The sequence below is a fragment of the Poecilia reticulata genome, linkage group LG1 (genome assembly GCF_000633615.1).
Source record: "Poecilia reticulata strain Guanapo linkage group LG1, Guppy_female_1.0+MT, whole genome shotgun sequence".
Taxonomy (NCBI): Eukaryota; Metazoa; Chordata; class Actinopteri; order Cyprinodontiformes; family Poeciliidae; genus Poecilia; species Poecilia reticulata.
Window position 1 is genome coordinate 24,749,473 of NC_024331.1, and position 24,442 is coordinate 24,773,914.

At 39.3% G+C, this 24,442-nt stretch overlaps 2 protein-coding genes across 2 annotated transcripts; both read left to right on the forward strand.

The window, feature by feature from the left end:
* Positions 1-6,677: 6,677 nt before the first annotated feature.
* On the forward strand, positions 6,678-11,035 carry LOC103467812 (vicilin-like seed storage protein At2g18540). Its single transcript, XM_008414493.2, has 7 exons — positions 6,678-6,818; positions 8,274-8,369; positions 8,489-8,630; positions 8,749-8,857; positions 9,293-9,377; positions 9,708-9,899; positions 10,294-11,035. The coding sequence occupies exons 1-7, from the start codon at positions 6,752-6,754 to the stop codon at positions 10,419-10,421; spliced, it is 819 nt and encodes a 272-aa protein (XP_008412715.1). The 5' UTR covers positions 6,678-6,751; the 3' UTR covers positions 10,422-11,035.
* Positions 11,036-11,801: 766 nt separating this feature from the next.
* On the forward strand, positions 11,802-18,937 carry LOC103467804 (phosphoribosyl pyrophosphate synthase-associated protein 1-like). The gene is made up of 10 exons (XM_008414480.2): positions 11,802-12,412; positions 13,747-13,799; positions 13,898-13,964; positions 14,589-14,761; positions 15,451-15,566; positions 15,706-15,761; positions 16,325-16,470; positions 16,608-16,678; positions 16,963-17,109; positions 18,545-18,937. The coding sequence occupies exons 1-10, from the start codon at positions 12,249-12,251 to the stop codon at positions 18,701-18,703; spliced, it is 1,152 nt and encodes a 383-aa protein (XP_008412702.1). The 5' UTR covers positions 11,802-12,248; the 3' UTR covers positions 18,704-18,937.
* The last annotated feature ends 5,505 nt before the right edge of the window (positions 18,938-24,442 follow it).

Consider the following 24,442-nt stretch of genomic DNA (forward strand, 5'->3'; position numbering starts at 1 on the left):
CCTGCTATCTGATCCTCCATATGTCTTTTTTACTGCAGTGAGCCTCGATGTAGCCAAACTCCGTCAAGTATGGCATTGTTTTTATGTCGTATTAGCTTCTTGTGTTGATGCATTTTGACCTGCTTCAATTTTCCGCCACAACACGCAAACTTCCCCATTCACTCAGTGGGGTATAGTTCCACATCGCTTAGGATTTGTTGCTGCGCGTTTGCGCAGTGTGAAGGAAAGAGGAGACCAGCTACACAGGCAGGCTGCGAAATGAAATGCAGGTGATCGGTATCGGCAACAAGAGCCAATGATCGCCAATTACCGATCATGCACTTTTTCACGAAAATCGGCCAGATTATGATCGGTGACCGATCGATCGGTACACCTCTACTTGGCACAGACCTAGATTTAAACACATACATTTGGAGCCATTCCCCCCACTTATTGTTAGCCTAGAGTTTCCTGTGTTTCATACTCAGTTATGTCAAAATTTTAACCATCTGATCCAATGGGTCACCCCTGGGCCAGGGTGTTAAATAAGAATCCAGAAGCCACCAAAATTTCATCCAGAGATGAGCTAACACTTTCTGGAGCATCTGTGCCACTGTCCACAAGTTTTCCATCATTCTGGACTGAAAGGTTGGCGATAAAGTCGGAAGCTCATGCTGCAACAAGCTTGACTGAAATTGCCATTTGTTCACATGAATGACCCAGGTGGGTTCTGGAGAAATGGAACATGGTTGGGCAAAATGTAAATAATTATTTATAACAAAAAGGAATTAAACCTTAAAGACTTTCAAACATAAGAATGCTGCACCAAGCTGCCAAACATGGAGGAGGTAGCGTCATGCTGTGGGGTTGATTTGCTCAGGTGCATTTCTAATGGAGGAGGCATCTTAATGAAGAAGAGAGAAATTCTTCAACTTCGCCATAAATCAGTGTTGAAACGTGGATACTAAGAGTTTTCCTACACCAAAACCATGACTGTGCCAGGAAACCAACCAGTTTATGTAAATGCTTCCAACTCTGGTAAAGATTATGCCAAACACTGTTTATTGTCTTTATTAAGTCAGTGATCGAGGCGTATTTTACTGAAAGATATTTAATGGTAGTGTATGTATATATTTGATCTTGCATAAATAATTTAAATGATGGAAAATCTACAATGAAAAAAGCTAAATTCAACCCCCCTTTTGTTTTAATGATTGAGGTTGTTTGTTGATTTAAAAAATAATTAAAAGCCCAAAATTGGTTGAACATTCATGCTCATGATGAGTATTTATTAACTTCTTATCAGAGCTGTGCATATTGTTTGATTTTTCAACCAATGACAATGTTTTTTCATGTCATTGCCATGTTTCTTTCTATAAATGCTACAGTGCAGCAGTACATGGGCTGCAGGGACATATGCTCTCTAACTAATTTATTGTGTTTGTTTTCCACTGCCCAGAATACAAGTTGCCATGGAAACTGTTTAATACACTCACTAACTTTGAAGCTAAAGGAAAAAGAAAAAAAGTTGGACAGTTCAGTGGAACGGAGGACTGCGAAGAAATGCAGACAGAAAAAGCACAAATCACAGAGACGCAGCTGACATTTTTGGCATTTTTTTTTTTTTTTATATTGTGGATTAACTTCAGGGTCCCTCGCATAATGTTTGGTGCAGGGCTGGAAGTCGGACATGTTATACATAAAATGTGGTGTTAGACATTGTTATTCTGCTGAAGACATTTTAAAGATTCATAAAAAGAGTTTGCATAAGTCTCGGTGTTTGTGTTGATCTACCACACAAAATCTCAAAATCTAGATTTGTTTTGACTATATAGCCTGTCGAGCACAAAAAAGTAAGCTGGGAAAACCTCTCAATTTCTAACATAGTGTCTTTAGCTGAGCTAAAACATCAGCACAATTCATCACGTTCAAGTAACATGCATGCATAGGGACTGTTTTTATGTCAGTTGTGGTTTTATTGTTGTTGCTATTTAAATAATGGCTTTCGAAAGTGTAGAAAACCTTTCCTCGTGGGTTTTGGAGATATTTCATCAGTTGCATCTCTGTACTATAATTAAGACAGTCACAGAGCTGCTGCTGGTGAGAGGACAGCTGTGGAAACTGTGATCCTGAATCCCCGACTGAATGATTTTCTTTAAAAGAAATAAAAGCAAACATGGTCTCTTGTAATATCAAGAAAGAGTCTCACTAGCAGCCTGTTCAATGACACTTCACATAGAAATGTGTGATGTTTCCATTTGCCAGTATAGTGCAGATTTGTTGTCATATTAACAGCATTTCCCTTCATTCATTCTTTCATTCATTTTCATGGAACCGATAAACAAAACTGCAGAGCATTTCTGAGCTTTTAAAACATCCCAGCAGTAAAAAAGAAGGATGAAACAAAAATGTGGACAGAAATCCCAAAAGCCAAAATCTGTTTCTGTATAACAGGGAAATGCAGATGCAATAAAAAGAGAGGCTGAAAGTAAAGTAGACACGATGAAAAGAGAGAAAGGATGGGAGTGGATGCAGAGATTGATAGGGGCAGTGTGTGTGTGTGTGTGTGTGTGTGTGTGTGTGTGTGTGTGTGTGTGTGTGTGTGTGTGTGTGTGTGTGTGTGTGTGTGTGTGTGTGTGTGTGTGGGGAGCGTCATCCTCCGTCTGAGTCATCTTTGGTGGAATCACACTGAACTCCCACAAGGACGACTCGTGGTTGAAAAGGTCAAGACTGTCAGTCAGATTCCACAGTCCTGTGTACCTTCCTCACATCTTGCGGTTTTTGCACACACACCTATATTTGTTTGTTTAGGAAGTGAATGAACAGAAAGTATGTGTGTGTACTTGTTTACATATCATATTTAGGACCATTTCTGGCATCTTTACTAACCCTCTGAAGACCAACAAGTCTATTGGGGAACACAACCAGGTCCAGATACAGAGGCCCCCATTGTTGAGTTTTGGTAAGGTTTAAGGCTATAGAAACAAATGGAAGCAATATAAATAAGTGGAGACAATAGAAAGTCCCTGTAAAAATAGAGAAACACAACATTTGTGTGTGTGTGAGAGCTTGAATGATCAACGGTGTGTGTGAGGAGAAACGTCCCCAGAACTCGAGGCAGACATCCAAAGGCCTCCCAGAACGTCCAAACCCCAGGAAGATCACCAGGTCCCAAAATTAAACATAAAAATTCTAAATTATTCAACAGGCAGGTTTGCATCATTGCATAAAAAAACCACATTTGTCTAAAAAAAAAAAAAAAGTGGTGTAAACCTTGTGAATAAGGTTAAAAATCTAACTATTCAGATTTTTCTGAGTGCCTTTCATTCTGAACCTCCAGCATTCGGCTTGGAAAAACCCAAGGTCTCAGCTTTCATACAGATTAATATTACGTCAAATTAAAACACTGGAGATGACCATGAATTCATGACCTGTCAAGAAGATAAAATGTCACATCTTATGGTTTATATTCCAAGTATTATCAAACATTTGGGAAGTTTCAAAATCAAAATTGTAATGGTCAACTATCTTGTTTACTTCATTTGATAACAGGATGCTTCTTTTGAGTTTTAGTCTTTTATTATGTGTTGGATTATTTTCAATTATTTTCTTTTGAGTTATTTATAGGTCTTGCCATATTCCTTTTATTTCTAAATAGTAATTATTGTTGCTAGGGTATTTCCACATGAGTATTTCATTAATTTCTGAGCTTAATACTTATGTTGTGCTTCTATTTATTTCTCTTAGATTGTTGTCTGTCTTTTTCCGTTTGTTTCTAGCTCTGTTAATTGGTCTCCTTCTCCAGTTTCCTGCTTTCCCCTGGCCCCAGGTGAACCACATTTCCTATGATTAGCTCATCTTTTTCTATTTGTCACGTTACAGTATTTCAGTTTTTTATTCTCCTTTGCTGGATTCCCTATTATTTTGTCTGCCTCCTGTTTGTCACGTTCAAGATCTGTTTGTTTCTTTTTCGTTAAATACTTTAAAGGAGACGACTTGGCTCTGCTTTGACCACGCACAGCATGACAGAACGAACCGTGTGAAGCTGACATTTATTCTCATAGCATGTGTACAAAGTTACAAGGATGCAGACAAGTGTAACTAAATGCGAAGGCCCCAACAAGCACCGGCTGCCATGGATACCAAACACGTTGAATAACTACGAGCTTAATCCGAGAAGCCACGATCTGCAGCCCTTCCTTGGTTACAAGGCAGATGATTGGATTTTCAGCTTACATCGAGTCCTTCATGTTTTCAGTATGAAAATGTATTTCTAACGGTGGCCCTGATCATATTTCCATCGCTTTCAAACAGAAGTCTGTTTGTTACAGTGGAGTACACAGAAAAATATTGTTTGCAGGTTCTGAGCAGGGATCCATCACTTCAGCTTGTCATGCAGAACACAGTATATGACTCATCACTATAGGAACTGATCAAAATGATGCTGTTAGTTGCTAAGAATAAAACAATGTTATCAATAGCTCCAATGCCAAGCTGAAAGCAAAACTGACACATTCGCTAGGGTGAGTGTCATGCAAAGGCATTCAGGTTGCTAAAAAAAACAAAAAAAACTCATTTGATAAGTTATTCTTAAAATAAAATCATATTGAACATCTTTTAACACCGATCAGTCCCTCCAGGATTTTGCGATTGTTTTCGGGATTTTATTGCAATCAAAGTCATTGATTATGTGGTGCTAACTTAGAAATATTTGCGCTTACTTAAGACTGTAATTGTGACTTCCTGTTATTCAATCGCGGGTCAGAAGTGAGACATACTGCCACCTGCAGGTGGGAGTTAGCATCACTTAAACCCAATGTTTTCAACCATTTCACAAGTTTATTTGCGATAAACTGGTGGAAAAAAATGTGGGAATCTGTTGACTTTGAGCAAATTTCTGATTGATGTAGTTTGACAGTATGCCGTTACGAAACTGCTTTAATTTGATCAAATAATACTTGAGCACAAAACGGTGATCTTAAAGGTCCTATTTATGCATCCCTCTGGAGTCTCACATAAAAAGCTATGATCTTGAGTTTGATCTCAATTTTGACACATATGATCTAGATACCAAAACAGAAAGATACCTATATTGGTATATTGGGCACCTTTTTAAAGTTACAAGGTAATGGCATGGTCAGCGGCAGTCAGGAGAAAAATATCTTCATGTTGTCCATTTACTGGTTGCTCTACTCTGGAGCACCTACAGGAAACAGTCTTTGATCCCAGCAGGATGAGGACTGTGTGTCCTGACTAATTAACAGTCCACTGACATCTGAGCAGAGAGTTTGGCAGCTGCTGGGTTACAGGCAGCTGGAGTCTGCCTTCTTCCTATTCTTTCATGTGCATTACCATGGTGATGAGTTGTACTTACACAACACATATTGTATGCAGCAGAGGCAGATCGCTCTTATCGTACTCATTTCTTTTTGTCTGACCACCTTCAGCTGATCAGTGTCAGAGTGATGCATTGTTTCCTGCTGGTTTACTGTTATGGCGGCTGTCGTTTGTCTTCTAAACAGAGGAAACCTTCACCGTCACTGACAGGTTAGAGGGCGCACGCTGCTCTGACTCATGCTTCACACACTTATTCCCCTTAACCACGTAATTATAATAAAGCAGGGCTTTATTTAAATTCATTTAATTACATTATTGTGAGTATATATGCACCTAATAAAAAAAAAACAGTCAAATGAAATATGTCATAATTTTGAAATTGGTAAAACTACATTTGGTTCTCTTCATTTTATTATAATTATGTCGGTCCTTAATTGTAAAGTACACTTTTGACTGGCTCTTTTTTTTATAATTCACATCAATCACAGCTTTACCAACTATCTACCATCCCAGGTCAACATTTGCACTTTTGGCCATTGCAACATTTTCATTCTTGTCTTTTCTTAGCAATCTTACAGATTCACTTGTCTGTTGAGGAACAGTGCCTGTTACAAGATCAGATTTTCAAGAAGCTTGTTGAACAGAGGGCCAATTTTTGGCTCCAGATACAACACTAGTTATAGACTCCACCCAACATTTACAAAGAACATAGGTTCTGTAGTCACAGATAATATGCAAATTGTTGGCCCTCTTTTACTGTGTTAGCTGAATTAATAGCATTTTACATTCATTGGTCACTTTGGGTGGCTATTGAAAAACTGGGTTACAGGCATTATTCTAAGTCCTATTGAAACACACATTAATGTGATGGCATCACACTGTTTTGCAGATTTCCTTTCTGACATTTTTAAAGCGAATTTCCCGTTTGAGCAAGTTTCAATTGAGCTCTATTGGACTGTTGAAGCCTGTGCAAGTAGAGCAACTGCCCCTTCAAGTTGAAAGAAGTCACTTCAGATGGTCAGACATCCGATCAAGTTCTCCAGAGTCCTTCTAATGGCCTGTTTATTTGACTCGGGTGCGTCGAAGCGGAGATATTTCACAGTTTAATACTCCTTTACCTGTTAATCCTGTGAGCAGGACTTAATATAATCCAATTAAAATATAACAGACTATTCTTATGACAGAATTATGGAGCTTGTGTGTCCTCACACTTGTTGTCATGTAGGTTGTGGATGTACGTGAAACACTGCGCAACACAAGACATTTCTTGTTGCTTGACCCCGCTGCCTTTATAGGCATTAACAGCTTTCGGGCTCCATCTTGTGGTCGTATGAAATCATTACAAGTTCAAGAGAGGAGCATTGTCCCTCCGCCAAGTTGGCTCACACGTCAGAGTGAAACCTGTACTGGTGAGTGGACGTGTACTGTCGGCGTCATGCGGTTCCCGGATGCGCCGAACACAAACATGGACCGGGTGGTGGTGGAAGTCCCGATCAACAACGGTGAGATTTTTCAGAGTTCCACGCCTGGCGCGTCTCTGGAGGTCTAACGCCAACATGTCCAGCACCGCAGTCGCCTCGGTGCACTTGTGCACAGATGCTCCACCTCCTCTGACGCAGTGAAAGTGCCGCCGCTGCTGCTGCTGCAGCCGCTGTGTGGTGGGGGACTGGCTGTTGTTCACGCTGACTGCTTACACTGCTGTATCTGCAAGTCGCTTATACACAGCATGCCAAGCTGCTGCTTTCTGTCAAACATGACCTCTTTTTTGTAAAATCACTTATGTGGTGCTAAGTTAGTAAGAAAGGGATCAAATAAAGCTTTTCTGGTTGGATTCCTCTCTGACTCACATTACTTAAGTTTAAAGCCAGGAAATGTAGTTTCTGTTTTTTTTTTTTTGCTGAAGCGCCAAAATTCTGGTAGAGTTGTATTGTAGGCCGTTTGTTTATGATGGTCACACATTATCTGTAACTATTATGTTACTTTTAAAATGTTTGAATTCTTTATATTGGGTCAGATCAGCAATGTTCTTTGTAAAAAAAAATAACAATAATTCATTTCTTCACGGCTCATTCACAAAAATGTATTTATTTCATATGATAAACCAAGACAAAGTAATGTGTATCTCTTATGTAGAAGGAGACAAATACATAATTTAACAATTGCTATTAATAATCCTAAAAGTCCATTATTTACCCAGCTTTTTGGAGTAAAACCCTTGTAGCAACTCATTGCAGATTTGTTTGGATATGTCTCTCCTGTTGTAGCAACTGAATTTTTTTTTTCCTTAAGTTTTTTTTTTAGACCGGCTAGGATGTGTATAGGAACCTGAATTTTCAAGCAATACCAGATATTCTCAACTGGATTTAGGTTTGGACCTTTCAAGTCACACAAGACCTTTTAACAGATTTTCTTCTAGGATTGCTCTATATTTAGCTCCAACCATCTTGCCATTTACTCTGATTTGTTTCCCTGTCCCTGCTGATGAAAAGCATCCCTCCAGCACTATGTTTCATGGGGGGATGGCGTGTTCATTGTGTGGTGCTAGCTTCCCCAAACAATTAAAGCAGTTTGCGTTTGCATGCTCTGACCAAAGGACTTTCTACGTATTAGCTTACATGAATTCTGGTGAACTTGCAGACAGGCTTTGTATGTTTTTAAAAGGATGACTATAATGGTTGTCATTCTAACTCTCCCACCTGAAATGTGAACGTCTAGAGAACCTGAACATTTCGGGTGCTTCTCCAGTTAATCCTCTTCTTGCTATTCATGCTGAAAAAAAACAAACACGTGATCTGCCGCCATTATGTTTCGTGGTGTTAATGGTGTTTTCAGAGTGTTCACAAAGACGCAAAACAAACTCCTGTTTCTCCACACGTGTTCCCGTTGTGCTACAACGTGTTCTTCTAATAACTTCTGCTTCTAACTGAAGAGTTTTCCATTTCCTGCCCCTTTCACAGCGCCCCGAAAGCGTCAGGTGCGTTTCTCGGCGAGGCATGACATCATCCTTCTGAGGGAGGTCATTGCCCAGAACCCGTTCGGTTCTAAAGAGCCAGGTGGGTATTTTTTTTTTTTCTTTGAAGACACTATTCTACTGCAAACACAAACTGCACGTATTAAACTGCAGCCTTTACTTGACATGTAAGCTATGTTCTGCTGTCGTTCGCTTTGTCAGGGCGGATGTGGGCCCGGGTGGGGGAGATCATCACCGCGGCCCTCCAGGAGGAGAGCTTCGAGGTAGATGCCAGGAGATGTCGGGAGAGGACCATGTTGCTGCTGGACTACTACAAGAAACAAGATTTTCCCAGTTTGCGCAGGTTGGTTTACTTTTATACCTATAGTAAGTGTAATGTTTGACAAGGGAATGTCAAACATGTGTCTTTGACATGTCATCATGCCCATGCTACTGGAATGAGCGCTTTGCTTTTAACACAGGTTTGGAACGGAGAAGTTGTATGCCCAAAAGGAAGATTTGCTCCACGAGGTTTTGGAGCTAGAGGCTGAGAAGGGACTGCTGGTCAGTGATGACGGTGCAAAATACCAGGTGAGCATCAGTGGAACCACATTCAGTAATAAGACTTTTTTTTTTTTAACAATTTGCACTTTTGCCTTGCAGTAAGAAAAGGGTCTCAAGTTTCGAGGTGCCCAGGCCCCTAACGTCTGGCATTTTTCCATGTAGAGTTGGAATAATCTGTATGTCTCGGCTCAGGATTTATCTTTGTTTTTATCTTTACAGGTTAAAACCTGTGTTTGCAGCTGAAAGAATGCTGCGTAGTGAACAGATTTCAATTCTCAAAACGGAGTTTAGCTTCATTTGAAATGAAGAAATAGTTAGAACTTAGATCAATTAAAATTGACTAAAATCATCACCTTGAACTGTGTCTGTTCTAAATGTAGCTGAGTTGGCATATGTGTCCTACATTAAAAAAAAAAAAAAGTTTTGTTTGTAAAGCATTTTTTTTTAATCTGTCATGTTCAGGATGAAGAGCCAAGGAATCATCTAATAGAGGAACTAACTCTTGCAGAACCAGACAAACCTAACATCACACGGCTGCCCCCTTTAGGTAATACAGATTCACTGCACATAACAGCACATTTTACTTCGGTGGTCAAAGTAAACTCCTTTATTTTGGTACATTTAAAAAAAAGTTGCAGCAACATCTCGAAAAGGGTTAAAAATTCAATATGACTCTGTACAAAAAAAATCTGATATACATATTTGTAGAGCTAGCTGTTTGGTCCACAAAATCAAGTGTTTGTTGACTTTTTAAAAATTCAGAGCTTTCTCTTTCAGCTGAAGCACCTACGTATATATTTTCTTCGTGTTCCTTAGATATTTTGGAAGAATCCCTGCCTGCTCCGTTTCCTCCTGGTTCTAACGTTTCTCCTCACAGTTACAGAAGCAGAAGAAGAGCGTGAGCACATGGCAGAGCTTTCGGCGGCGCCCACAGCCAAGCGGCCCTGCCAGTGTTGCTGCCAGACCTACTCAGAGATCCTGAGCTTTCTGGAGAAGCGCTCGGAGGCGGAGCAGCGGCTCCGGGAGGAGGAGCTTTCTCTACGTCGAGAAGAGCTGGAGATTCAGAGGAGTGGGATTTCTTTTGCCGAATTTAAATCCAGCTTTGCTTTAACAGATATTGGGGTTCAAAGATCTGAATGAAATCACTCACAGGGCTGACCCAAGGTCTTAGTGGACCTTAAACAGAATTTAATTCTGGTTTAAAATATTAGCCCATATGTAAACAATCTTAAATAAAAAACAATAGCACACACATCCATTTAAGTTAAGGCTGAAACCATCAAATCAAATTCAATACATTTCTCAATAAAGAAATGTGACAATTTTACCTCAGTGTTAAAATTCAACATTTTACACAATGTGCCAAGTTGTGGCTCTGTTCACTCATCACCTCATGCTTTGTCACTGGAATTAAAATAGATGTACTTTGTCAGTAAACAATCGTTTGTCATTCTTCATTTCAGGTAAGATCGCTCTGGAGAGAGAACGTCTGGAAGCGGAGAGAAAAGAGAGGGAGCGGAGGTTTGAACTGGAGAGCCAGGAGAGGCAGGTCATTTTGGACCTGCTCAAAGATAAAGTGCTGAAAAGCTAAAAGTGAGAAGCCACCACCGGCAGCACGTGTAGGCAGAGGGTGGGAGCCATGGAAGGCGGCGCAAACTGGAGTGAAGAGGAAGAAAGACGGTAAAACTAGAAGTGAGAAGATCGAAGAGAGGAACAGTGAGTCGAGATTAAAAATTAGGGCAGGATTGTTCTGTTGCCTTGACCTCTCTGAACAGAAGTAGTTATTTAGAGTAACTACGTTGAGGTAGGAAGTTCCTCAACTGATAAAATCATGAGTTTCTGCAGCCCTTTGCATGGATAGATGCATCCGAGCCACAGCCTTTTTCTGACAAACTGTGAGAGAATTTAAATATGATGTAAACCTGAACACACTGTGCTAACAGACAGAAAACTGTACAGAGTTTCAGTACACACAGTGTTATTTATTAAAACATTAAAGATGGGTTTGTAGACAGACATTTAGCTGCTGAGTTAAGGTGAAAGTATATAAGATCTCCTATTTTTTACTTTTAGTGGCAGCCATAGTATTAATCTTCAGATTTCATATTTGTGATACACTGCTTTTGATAACATGCTGTTCATGTTTATTTCAAATGTTATGCTGATAAAGAAAAGTTACCACCAACTTAAAGAGAATCTTTTCCCCTTTTGTCTCATCACCATTTACTAGAACCACACAGGAAAATTCTCTATTGGACCTCAGAGAGTCTAGATTTGCAGTAAAATCCCCTCTGGTGTCCCCCAGGGTTGTGAGCTCAGTTCCCTGCTGGTTACTCTTTACACCCATACTGCACCTTGCAAACATCTACATTATTACTGCAAACCTCCATTTCTTTCTTCATTTCCTTACATCCATTCAGACATCCATCTATTATCTTAATTCAATTCAGTTTAATTCATTACAGGTCATCTCAAGGTTACAAAAAAGTCATTTTAATTGATCCTAGTAATCAAATAGGCCAGTCCATTTCAATTCATTATTCAAATTAGTTTTAAAACTTTTCTATCTTAAGAAACCTAATAGATTGCATCGAGTCATTGACATGCAGCAATCTTTTTGGTAAATAATTTTATTATAAAGTGACAAGAAAATATATTTATTGAAGAGATACAAAGAAGGGCAGGGATGTGGGGGGAAAAAAACAGTGTGAGATTTACCCCTAAGTGTTTGCCTTTTAGGAACACACAAAGGAATTTCTCGAGCTCACCGAAAATGCTGGGTCTTTTCTGAACAACACCAATAAACACCAACTTGAACGCTGAATAAACAGTGGAGTTTTGCCACTCCAGCAGATGGCAGTAGCGCAGCTAAACTTATGAAAGAACACTAGAAAGAAGAACAAGAGAAAGAATGGGAGCTCTCTGATTGGCTCTCTTGAACGTCACTGTTTGCATCATCCAATGAACGTCTGCCTGGGGGCGGCGTTATTACCGCAGCTGAAAGAATGCTGCGTAGTGAACAGATTTCAATTCTCAAAACGGAGTTTAGCTTCAGTAGAACTTTACTGGATGTGTATTTATCTGAGTTATCGTTCAAATTCAGTCCAGTCAGCATTTAAAACATCTCGTGTCTTCTGAAAGCCTCACTCACCGCATGAAAACACTCAACTCAGTTTACCGTTAGCTCATAATTCAGTGTCGGTTCAGCCTTTTTGTTTCTTCTCCCTCAAGCGCTTCACCTCTGACTCCACGTGACGTGGGAAACATGTGGCCTTTGTGTTTTTTAGTTTACACGCAGAGCTGAGGACACACACTGTGGGTTTCCTGACATCCACGGGGGACTTTTAACATTTTTCTTTCGGTTTGCTTTTGGGGTCAAACCTCAACACGTTTCTCATATTTGCCAAAGCAAAGCAGAATGCCCATCAGGCGATTTGGAGGTCACAGGTCCCTGGTTCCTTACTCTCAGACCTCCAAGCTGTCGTATGGTTACACAAAAATGAATATCTCAAGAAGCGACTATCGGGTTTTTTCTGCCAACTCTTCCACTGCCTGCACCGAGCTGGCCAAGAGGATAACAGAGTAAGTCTAATTCTTTATGAATGTGGTTAAAGATTAATGCCGAGTGCAAGTGCAGTTATTTGCCCATTTTCTGACACACGTACCCTGTTGCAGGAGTGTATAATTTAACCAATAAACAAGGGAACATTATGTACATGGAATGGCAACGGTATAACTGTGTTTTATTACCAACAGTTGGAAAGAAGTATGGTGGATTTCCAGGTAAAACTCCTGAATTAGAGGACACAGCGTACGCTCTAGTTACTGCATGTTTGCTCTTCTATTCCTGTCAAAGGTTTTGCCCTTACAAACAAGACATTCCGGGTTTCTAACTAGTGTGAAAAAGCATGAAAATAAGAAAATGTTCAGGTCTGACTGAACATGGAGAAATACATTTGTTTCCAAACTAGAGTTCCACCAAATACTATGTGCACAGTTATAAGGCGAGTTGTATTTTTGAGGAGGATTAATGTTGTAATAGTACAAAACTCGTGTCAGTCCAGAAATGCTAAAACCACCTCAGATATGAATGTTTAATAAAATAAAAATAAACTTTTTGGCTTTCTTATGATAATATCTGTTGGGAAATTGGATGTTGTGCAAAATCATTATCCAGCCAATTTAAAATGCTCTAATTCCAGGTCATTTACTAAAGTGAGAATAATAAACCGACAACGCAAAATGTTCAAATAAACATTTCTACGATTTCTAAAAACAACTGTGGTTCAGCAACCACTGCCTCCCACTGTCCAGAAAAACATCCCTCCCTCCTTTCCTCTGAGTATGTATTATTCCTTTCCTTTATTACCTCAGGACTTGTGTATCGGAAATGCACATGCACAGAACATGCTGTTCTTCCATGGGTTTACATACCAAACATGCCAACAGAAAGTGGGAGGTTTTGCTTTTGACACATTTCACAAGTGAACAATGAAAAGGATTTCTGATTTCTCAGTGTTTAACCAGCTGATCGCCAGTCTAAGCCAAATGTCTGGCCTATTTTGACGACCGATTGGTACACCGCTATTTCTACCTGATCTAGATCTTGAATCTGCTTTATTTAATCTTTTACTTTGTTTATGGATTAGCATTTGTTCTTCAGACTTCTAAGTCATTGTGTGTCACTCTATGCAAAAAAAAAAAAAAGATCTTACACCCTTACCCATAATGCTAATCTGAAGCCTGTCTACCAATTGGAAATGCACCACTTGGTAGTGCTGTTAGATTTCTTTGTAGGATGTCACCTTTCTGCTGATGTCTCTGAAAAACACATATTTCTCTTAGAAAACAGTTTAATCATCAAAATGTCTGATTTGTGTTTATTTTAAGTCAGATTTAATACTTTCTTTTGACAGACGCCTGGGTGTGGAGCTGGGCAGGTCGGTAGTTTATCAGGAGTCAAACACAGGTAAGGCTTAGCTGTGTCCAGATAACTGCTAACCCACTCTATAAGGTCTTTATCGCATTTTAACCCACAGTGATTTTTTTTCTTCTTCTTTTCTACAGAGACTCGAGTAGAGGTAAAGGAATCTGTCCGAGGGCAAGACATTTTTATTATTCAGACCATTCCAAGGTAATTTTAGACTTTTAATCGTGCATCTACACACTATTATATTAAAACTGAATTATTGAGCTTATTTAATGAGCAACAAAAGAAACTGAATAAATTATGGAAGGACATTCAGGAGAAGAACACACAAAAAATTAAGGACAAAAAAAGTACGAACTTGTTGAATCCCTGTGACATGTACCAGGATATAATAATGATCTGATCTGTACTGGAGCTGCCAAGTATATCAGAAAGCAAACTTCATAACTTATCATCTCAAAGGGCTACTCGCCTGCATTACTTGGTACGGTATTATAGTCCAAGTGGCCAACAGGCATGCTTTGCATATTGATAATAAATCTGGCCAGTGGGATGGATTGTGACCATCCTTAATGTCCAGACCTGAAGTACGCTTAATAGCTAACCTGTGCTGTTGATGTTGTTATTGTAAAAATAGCATATTATTGGGGAAATATATGTAGGTAAATCCTTTTAGTAACTGCAAGTTTCAGCAATAATCATGATTATGCTGAGATCGTATTTGTTTCCCTTTTTTTTTATTTAACTAGCTAGAAAGCAGACGTCACGTTGCTCAGCTTTTATTTGTGACTCTCGGCCAGAGATTTAACCCCTGCTTTGATTTTTCAGGGACGTCAACACAGCCGTCATGGAGCTGCTGGTGATGGCTTACGCTCTGAAGACATCGTGTGCCAAGAACATCATTGGGGTCATTCCCTACTTTCCCTACAGCAAGCAGTGCAAGATGAGGAAGAGAGGATCCATCGTCTGCAAGCTGCTGGCTTCCATGTTGGCTAAAGCCGGTGAGCCAGAGCTGCACATTACGACTGGGAAGCCAGTCACTGTTGGTATGCTGTGGTAAGGTTTGCACAGCTGTGAACTAAGCTAAGTGATTCCCACTAATTACTAATGTTTGTGTTCATAACCTAAAAACTCATTTTAGATATAATAAATCAAATTTCGATACATTTTTGTGACTTCCTTTGATGTCAGAGGTATCAGTCCAACATCAGAAGTGATGAACTCCAAACGTTTGCCACTGCTGTCGACATGTGACTGTGTGCAATGTTTTTGCATAGCTCAGAATAGCTCAGTTTTCACAAAGCAAACCACTGAGTTGAAGCAGTTGGAGCCACAAACTACGACCCAGTCACATTTCATAGCTTAACCTAGTTTTTGCACCATTTCGAAGCAGCTGGAAACATGATGTCTGTGCAGACTTAAGGTCTGGAACTTATTCTTGATAAAGGTTATTTGATCATAGAAAATTAGTTTCATGATTATATTACCCAAAGCTTGGGAACAATTTATAGATTCTTGAATGTGCTGCATACATTCCTTCAAAAGAATTACCGTAATTTCCAGACTATACGCCTCTACTTTTTCCACGCGTTTTGAGCCCTGCAGGGCTGACGGACCTCTGTAGATTTCTTTGCTATTGTCATTTTGCTCTGAAGCTCCTTCTGAACTGAAGTCTTATATTCTGTTGCAGGGCTTACTCATATCATCACTATGGATCTTCACCAGAAGGAGATCCAGGGATTCTTTAACTTCCCCATTGACAACCTCCGAGCTTCCCCTTTTCTCATCCAGTACATCCAAGAAGAGGTACATCATTCTGAAGGCACAAAATATTAAACTGTTCATTTTTCTCTGAGAACCTCAGTCAGTCTTCCATTAAAGACTGTAGTATTTCACCTTTTCATTTCTGAGGATACACTCATAGTTTCTGTCTCGTTCTTAATAGATCCCAGACTACAGGAATGCTGTCATTGTTGCAAAGTCTCCGTCTGCTGCCAAACGGTAACAAGAAACTCAGAGCTTAATAATAATAATAATAATAATAATAATAATTAAAATGTTTTGGCTGATAAAACATAGTGAAGCTCGCATTTAAATCACTACAATGCCTATTTAGGTGGCCTGTTAAAAGAATTGAGTCATTATGCAAAATGACTTTTTTCTACCTTTATATTATGTTATAATGTCATTCCTTCATCAAGCAGGTTATGTTTATGTATAATGTATGCTACAATGTGTTTTTATGCTAATTTGCCTGATAAACCCAGAGAAATGAAGCTGTTTCTTTTTGTTTTACTCACATTGAAACCTTTTGAATGGTAAAATCATCTTTGAATTTGAGTTTTGGCTGTGAAGAAGGAATTGCAGATGTAATTTCTGCCCTACATTCCAATGAAACACTTCAGTATAGGGCCTTAATCTTTCTTTTGCTTTAACTCTTCTTTGCAGGCGTCGTTTCCTTTGCCAACTCCTTTCTTCAGCCTTTGGCTCGTCTGATTGAAAGTTTCTGTAGCCATTGTTGTTTCCTTTTGACTCCTCCACGTCTGCCTGTTTGTCTCTTTCAGGGCCCAAGCTTACGCTGAGAGGCTGCGACTCGGCCTGGCAGTGATGCATGGGGAGGCGCAGCATTCCGAGTCGGACATGGCAGACGGCCGACATTCCCCCCCGCTGTCTCGGACCACAGCAGGACACACAGGCCTGGAGCTGCCATGTAAGACGGATGAAACACTATGTCAAATAAACTTACTTTAGTAAAGTTTGAGAATTGGTGAATGACAGTCATGTAAGTTGATCAGTGTAGAAGCACGAACTGTTCTGACTCAGACCAGTAACTTGTCCGTTTCTCAGTGATGATGCCGAAGGAGAAGCCTCCCATCACCGTCGTCGGAGACGTAGGAGGGAGAATCGCCATCATTGTGGTAAGCTTTGCTGGCTGCAAAGAAAATAAAAAGCATTGTTATATGCGTTATGAGAAATGTAACTAATCTGGGATTTTATGAACTTTACATTAATCTGTGCTGTACTTTATTTCTTTTGTGCTGCTGGTTTTACTGTAGAAAATTTCTCATAGAGTTGAAATATCAGGATATTTCTGTCTGTTGGAGCCTTCTGCTATCTATTTCTTTTTTCTCCAGACCGTTAGGAAAAAATATCTGTGATGTAAAACATGTCTTTGCTCTCGAACATGTGACCTCTTCCCCAGGATGACATCATAGATGACGTGGAGGACTTCGTTGCAGCAGCAGAAAGCCTGAAGGAGAGAGGAGCGTACAAGATCTACATCATGGCTACACACGGGCTGCTGTCTGCAGAAGCTCCCAGACTAATAGAGGAGTCTGCTATAGATGAGGTAAAGGTCTCATGTGAAGATTTGACAGTGAAAGAAAATATATTGCAGCTATGAAATGATGTGCAATAAGTTAATGCATCTGAAACAATAAAAAGTGAGATTTAATGACAAGCCTTAGCAGGAATATGGAATTACTGCACTAGACGGGTTCTTTATTTGATTTTTCACCAAAAAAGGAAAAAATCAGATGTATCACAAAAGAATTAAATTGAAAAAAATAGGCATTCTGGCTTTGTAAAGCATTTCTTTAGGAAAAGAACAAAGTGATTTTATATTTAATGGCTCATCTTTTCTCAGACCAGATGAAAAAAATGTTACAATCTCATATTGTTATTTCTAAAACAGATACCTGAACAAGTCTTATTCTGGAGCTAAAACTGAGTGACTGCAGAGCTTTAGGATATTTTCCACCTGTTGATAGAAAACATGGCACAGCAACACAACTGTCAGCTGAAACAATGGAAATTACCCTGAAACTCTGCTGGAAAAAGGCAAATAAACACAGTCATTGTTAGAAATGACTGCAAAAAGGTCAGCTTGGTGGTCATGACCAGCTAACAGTCCAGATCTGAGTTTAACTGAACATTTATGGAGAACTTTTCATGACAAGACACAAACCAAGCAAAGCTGTTCTGTCAGCTATTTTACAAGAATGTTGGAAAGAAAAGTACCGATTGTGATGTTTTTGATTTATTACTCCATACTGATAAAATATGTAGCATTAGTTTTACTGACATTTAGTTTCTTCAGCTGTTCATAAAAATATATAGATATATATATTGATAGACAGTCTCACAACATTATTCTATGTATTTATTTTTTTTAGTTAAACATGACATTGTTGCGTTTATTTACCAGCTCATTATTATTGAATTAAAACAGGAGACACGACAAATGTCAGGATTTGTATTTATAGCAGAAGTATATATGACTTTAATAATACAGGTATGGAAATGCTTTATTAGTGAATAAATAAATATAGTACAGAAGGTCAAGAGGCACACCATGTGGAATTTTTAAAATAATATATATACATAATATACAAATATAGCATCATTTTAGAGTAAACAAATAAATAAAACAACATAAATGAGTGAATATCAACCCAGACAATTTACTGATTAACTCAACCGAAGTCACTTCTAGTCATTTCATATGTAAATATGTTTCAAACGGTTAATTTCTAAATTCGAATATGCATTTTACAAGTTAAAATTTATTCCATAAATGGTTAGAAATAGTTGGTTTTGAAATATTATCACATTTTTAAATAAACATTTGTAGGCTTCGAGTGTGTTATGATCATCATTTTGGGTTATTACCACTTCTACTTGGAAATAAATCACAATCTACATAACAGTTTAGCAAATCATTTATCGACTCATTTGAATTGCGGCACTTTTGAGCCTCCATAGTTTTGCTCCAACACATGCAGGTGGTCGTGACCAACACCGTTCCTCACGAGGTGCAGAAGCTGCAGTGTCCGAAGATCAAAACCGTGGACGTGAGTCTGATCCTGGCTGAGGCCATCCGCCGCATCCACAACGGAGAGTCCATGTCCTACCTGTTCCGCAACATCACTGTGGACGACTGAGGCGACACAAAGAGACGTTTACATTCCAGCACAGACTCGCTGCAGATCTCTGCATCGGTCTGTTCTTCCTGTCTAGGTTGCTGATGAATCTGTCGGTTTTATTTACCAAATGTCACACACGAGGCAAGAACAATAAAGTTCACGCTCAATATTACTACAGGGACCTCGCTAATGTTTTTTTTTTTTTCCTGTACACTGCTACTTGTAGCAAATAAAGCTGTTACTCTTTCAGAAGTGTTGTCTTTTTTTAATCACTTGTTTGTCTCTAGCCTGAAGTGGCACGTCTGACTTTATCGGCTGTAAATATAGACGTGATAGCACAAGCGAAGCGTTGGTACATTTCAGGAACAAGATCTACTTCAGTTTGATACCTTCACACCTGAACATGAAACTTTTAGTCATGCTTTCAGTCAGGAAGCAGAGACCAGATGTGTTAATGTCCAGCTGGATTTGAATGGTTAACCTGATGTTTGGTAGAGATTAATACCTTTATGATGATAAAGGTATTAATCTCTACCAAACATCAGGTTTTTTATTAATTACGCTGTATGGCTGCTCTATGTTTGACACTGCAACATTTTAAAGTAATTAAAATGCAGTAAATTTAGGAGACAATTTTGATTTCTATTTTTTTTTCCAGATTCTAGATGTGTCAAACCACTGAAAACATGCAAATCATCTGACTGCTCTGTATTTATTTATGACCATAAGTTCCTGTGTCAATGCGCTTGTACTATGCAGTGTTTTACACTGGTTCACAGGACCATAAATGGCTCAGTGTAAATGCAGACATGTGACAGTCAATGAGAGAAGCAGAAGACATTTGAAACTCAGACAGATTGTAGCTATGCAAATGGATCAAGTCCTGCTGTCTCTGGGCTTTCTTGCACCTGTAGACTTTGTGTCCCGAACCATGAACTTGTTCCAAACGCCTCAGGGTGATTTTACTCCGCTGAGGAGCTTTGACCAAGTCCAGGGGCAGAGACTTCTTCATCGGAGATGACATGAAAAGAAAACCGCCTGAAGATCTCCAAGTCTCCTTTACACGATAAAACACAGATGCTCTGGGAGTTACTCTTAAATCCTGAGTTTATCTGACATCTAAGCTACGGAAGCGTGTAACAAAATATAAAAACCCACACACCTGCGTGACTCTGAAGCTGTCAGGCCTCCTTCCTTTTGCAACTGAGAGAGCGCACTGCGGAAGAATGTTTAAATGTGGACTGAAAGAGGAACTGGCCGCTAAACGTTAACCGAGCCACTTCCTCAAATTAAAACAGGAAACTTGGTGCAGTTTAATCTGATGGACTGGAGGAGAGGGTGGGAGGTGGGGCGGCGGCAGCGGGGGTGGGGGGGACCCAAACCTGAGCAGTAACAACTGTCTCTTCTCCCCAGGTTGCAATCAGAGGAACCAGGCATCGCCATTTGAGGAACTGCACACTGACCATTTTTTGTCAGCTGGCCAACATGGAGAACAGCTGAATTGTTCAGTATTCAAATGCAGTGCTGAGAGGAAGATTCATTTGGTTTGTTCAGCTTCAAACTGTTTTCCCCCTCAGGTAGTGAGGCGGTGAAGTTGGTGCTAAAACTTATCGAAGTTGTGTCTTTCAGAAGGAGACATTTTCAGAGGTTGTGCAGAAAAATTGCGTGAGTTCAGACGCGTAGGAGCTGAAGGGAGACACCTGCGCTGGATGATATGCCTCATAGACTCTAAATCTGCCAGTCAGCCTTGACGCAGATGTATGCCGATAAGATCAGAAAATCTTTTGCTGCTTGGTTAACGAAAGGTGCTTGTGTTAAAATAATAGTTTACAATTCTAATGCTTGCTTCAACTAGCTCAGAAACTTCTGATCAGGCCAGAAATCTGGGCCTGAACATCTTCAGGGTCAAAGGACTAATATCCCAATATGATCTTGAGAAACTGATGCGTTTATTCAAACTGATCACTGTAACAACCTTTTAAGCCCTGCCTGAAAGGTCAGACAGCTGCAGTTGATCCAGAACGCTGCTGCTTACGTTCTCACTAAAACCAAGAAACTAGAAAAGTCCTTACATTGGCTGCCTGTAGCTCAGACAATAGATTTTAAAATACTTCTGTTAGTTTATAAATCACTGAATAGCTTAGCAAGAAAATACATTAAAGACCTGCTGTCGTTGTAACAACCCTTCATTCCACTCAGGCATTCAGCTTCAAGTCTGCATCCTCAGAATCAGGCCCAAACCTGGAGAAGCATCATTTCAATGCTCCTGTAACCTTGAATAAGCTTCCAGAAAACTGCAAAACTGCTGCAACCCTGAAGTACTTTAATGACTTGAGTTTAAAACCCATCAGTTTTAGACTAGAGTTGTCCTTAACACTAACTGGAATGTGGATTCATTCGGCTCTGGATCACAACTTTTCGTTGTTTCTCCATATTCTGGCGCTACAATGTTTCTTTTTTTTTTTTTTTTTTGCTTTATTTGTAAATTACATTACATTTTATCAATGCACTTTATCATTTTATCAATGCACTTTATTATTTTATCAAGGCACCGCCTTGTTGCTGAAATGTGCTGTACAAACACATTTCGCTAGTAGCTTTTATTTTGACTCAAATTGACCGTCAGACTGCTCAAATATTACACACACACACACACACACACACACACATATATATATAGCCCTGATTTTGGGTTTTATATTTTTTCTTTTCTGCAGAAGTCAGAAAAAAACTAATGCATGCTAAACGTCTCTGGACATCCTGAAGGTAAACATCGACTGACAAGAAGACGGACACTCATGAGACATCCTACAACTCAGAGGAGCACGAAGAACCACGATGGTCTGCAGGGGCAGTTTACCAACATCTGAAAACACATTTAATTATATTATGAATGAATTCTGACACTTTTAAGTTATTTGCAACAACCTGACTAACATTAGTGCATGTATATTCGGCACTATTACACGTTTTATAGTAGTTTAATACAAAAATCATCGTTGGCTCATGTGCCAACGAAGCCACCTTCTTTCCTCCAGCTCAGTGGTTCTTAACCTTTTTTGAGGTACCGAACCCCCCAGTTTCATATGCGCATTCACCGAACCCTTCTTATCCCCCCTTCACTGCAGACACACAAAATACTTTGCGGTATTCTGATTTAGTAAAGTAATTATATTAGCTGTGTTACCACCCCCACGCCACTAGAGGCAGTAGCAACCCCGAAAAGATGCGACTAAGGAGCAGATTTAGACTATAGAATTTGGTAAAAACTGTGAGCTTTGCTGAAGTAATTAAAGACACAAGTTCAAATCCATGCTGAGAGTGGAGCTCCTTCAATCAGGGCTCCTCTGCAGCTCTGATTGGCTAAGCAATGTAACGTGATCCTCTGGAGCAAGTGATGGCAAAGCGAGGCGCGTCATCAGACTTTACACAAGTGTGTCTTTACCTCCGCGGCAGAGGCTCCGCCGAACCCCTGGGGTTCCATCGAACCCAGGTTAAGAACCACTGCTCCAGCTGCAAGGCGGAGATCAGCTCCTCGACACAATTGCAGCTTTCCTCTATTCTTGAAGTCTCAGAAAAATCACAATCAGGCTATAAAAAATAGCTCAAAAGAAGCTTCTTCTTCTTTTGWATCAGAAAAACAACTCGAGTTAAGTCGCATAGTAACGAAGCGCAGCAAATGGCGACTAAAGGTGGGGCGCTATACCCCCCCACCGCCAGGAGGCAGCACCGTACTACAGATCCTTGCTACAGGAGCCGGGCTGCTGAACGAGAGCCGGTGGAAAAGGGACATTATATTATTTATTCACAAACAATTCTATGTTGTTAGTTGGGAGCATACACACGAATAAAACGTGAATACGTCTGTAGTTGAAGGGCCCATTTCCGCCTCCTGCTCTGCAGTCGCTCCAACTCACGTGACATGACGTTCGAGCTTCAGCCTGTCATGTCACCTTGCTGACGTCAGCTGCCTTGGGCCTATGCAACACACCAGTGACGTGGCTAGATAAGTAAACTGTCCTGTCACGTCACAGAGGGGTTGTATATATATCCATACATAAGATCTGTTATTTGTATTCAGCTTCATTCGTGTATTATCATCATTTGACGTTCGAGAGATTTTACAATGAGTTATTTTGTGAGATTTTCTAATTGGATTGGAGCTGGACTGGGGCTCCATAATCTAGAGCCAAGAAAACCAGCCCAGAACTATAAGATAGACGCTTTTACATATAACACAACTCTTAAACGAGCAGGAATAGTTCCATCTTTTGACTTGGTTGAAAAAACAAGAAGATTTTGTACTGGAGTGCCATTGTCTGGCGTTGAACTTTTAAAATCGCTGCATTTACCAACTGAAATGAAATCCCGTTCAACACAAACGCCCCGCAATGTTTTTCGATATGGTAATATGCGTCTCTTCCCACTTCCGGATTTTGATGAAGTGAGGCCTAGAAGCTGATGAGGCTTCTAGGCCTCAACATGTAAGGTAAAGTAAAGTAAGTAAGGTAAGATAATTTTATTTATATAGCATATTTTCTGCAACAAGGCAATTCAAAGTGGTTTACATGAGTTAAAAGTAAATACAAACAAAACTAGAAAAATAGCTAGTTTTGTTAGCTGTTCCTAGCGAAACAGCCGTGAGAATGCATATTTGTAGAATGATTGCTGCAGAAATGCCAGAAAAAGTGAAGTAAAGCTTAAGAAATAGAAGAAAGCAGAAGAAATAGAAATTGTTGAAACAGTTTAACAGTGAAACAAATAAAAAAAATAAAAATTAGTATACAATTAGTACACAACCAGAAATATTTGAAGTGAAACAGCAAAACAAAACAAAAAGGAGCAAAATAAGCATATTTGCAGAATAATTGATGGAGAAATACAAGAAACATGAAAACAAAGATTAAGATGTAGAAAAAGCAGAAGAAAACTACAGTCATACATTGTAGAAAAAGTTTACATACTAAAATTTAGAAGAATTCAACAGAAGAAGCAGGAGTTTGTGTGCAACCTGACTTATTTGAAAAAGTTAAAAAGTGAAACAGCTTAAGAAAACGCATAATTATCATATGAAGCGGAAATTAGTACAAAACCAGAAATAATTGAAACAGTTGAACAGTGAAACAGCAAAATACATAAACTAAGCAGAAATTAGTTCAACGCCAGAAATGGTTGAAACAATTAAACCGTGAAACACCAAAAAGCATAAACTAGCAGAAGGAGAAATTAGTACAAAACCAGAAATAATTGAAGTGAAATATAGCAAACCAAAAAGCATAAAGGAGCAGAAGAAGCTGAACATTTTGATATATGAATTGCTAAAATTGATTAAAGATTGCAGAAGACCTTAGCACATAGTAACACCAGTAGTAATAGAAGGCATACAGAAAAGTAGACAAGCAGAATGAATAGAAACAGATAGAAATTGAGCACAAGAGAGAAATACATTGAAGGAATAGGAGAAGGTGTGAAAAGCATCAATAAGCAGAAATTAGTACAAAATCAGAAATAGTTGAAACAATTAAACAGTGAAACAGTAAAAAGCAAAAACTAGCAGAAGCAGAAATTAGTATAACGCCAGAAACAGTTGAAACAATTAAACAGGGAAACAGTAAAAAGCATAAATTAGCAGAAGCAGAAATTAGTACAAAGCCAGAAATAGTTTATAAATTTATTAATATAAAGACTGCAGGGCTGCACAGTGGCGCAGTTGGTGCTGTTGCCTTGCAGCAAGAAGATTCTGTGTTCAATATATAT

Coding starts and splice junctions, on each gene's coding strand:
- LOC103467812 (XM_008414493.2), top strand. CDS start 6,752: ATGCGGTTCCCGGATGCGCCGAACACAAACATGGACCGGGTGGTGGTG. Junction 6,819..8,273: donor GGAAGTCCCGATCAACAACG/GTGAGATTTTTC, acceptor CCCCTTTCACAG/CGCCCCGAAAGCGTCAGGTG. Junction 8,631..8,748: donor GATTTTCCCAGTTTGCGCAG/GTTGGTTTACTT, acceptor CTTTTAACACAG/GTTTGGAACGGAGAAGTTGT.
- LOC103467804 (XM_008414480.2), top strand. CDS start 12,249: ATGCCCATCAGGCGATTTGGAGGTCACAGGTCCCTGGTTCCTTACTCT. Junction 13,965..14,588: donor ATTATTCAGACCATTCCAAG/GTAATTTTAGAC, acceptor TTGATTTTTCAG/GGACGTCAACACAGCCGTCA. Junction 16,471..16,607: donor CACAGGCCTGGAGCTGCCAT/GTAAGACGGATG, acceptor TCCGTTTCTCAG/TGATGATGCCGAAGGAGAAG.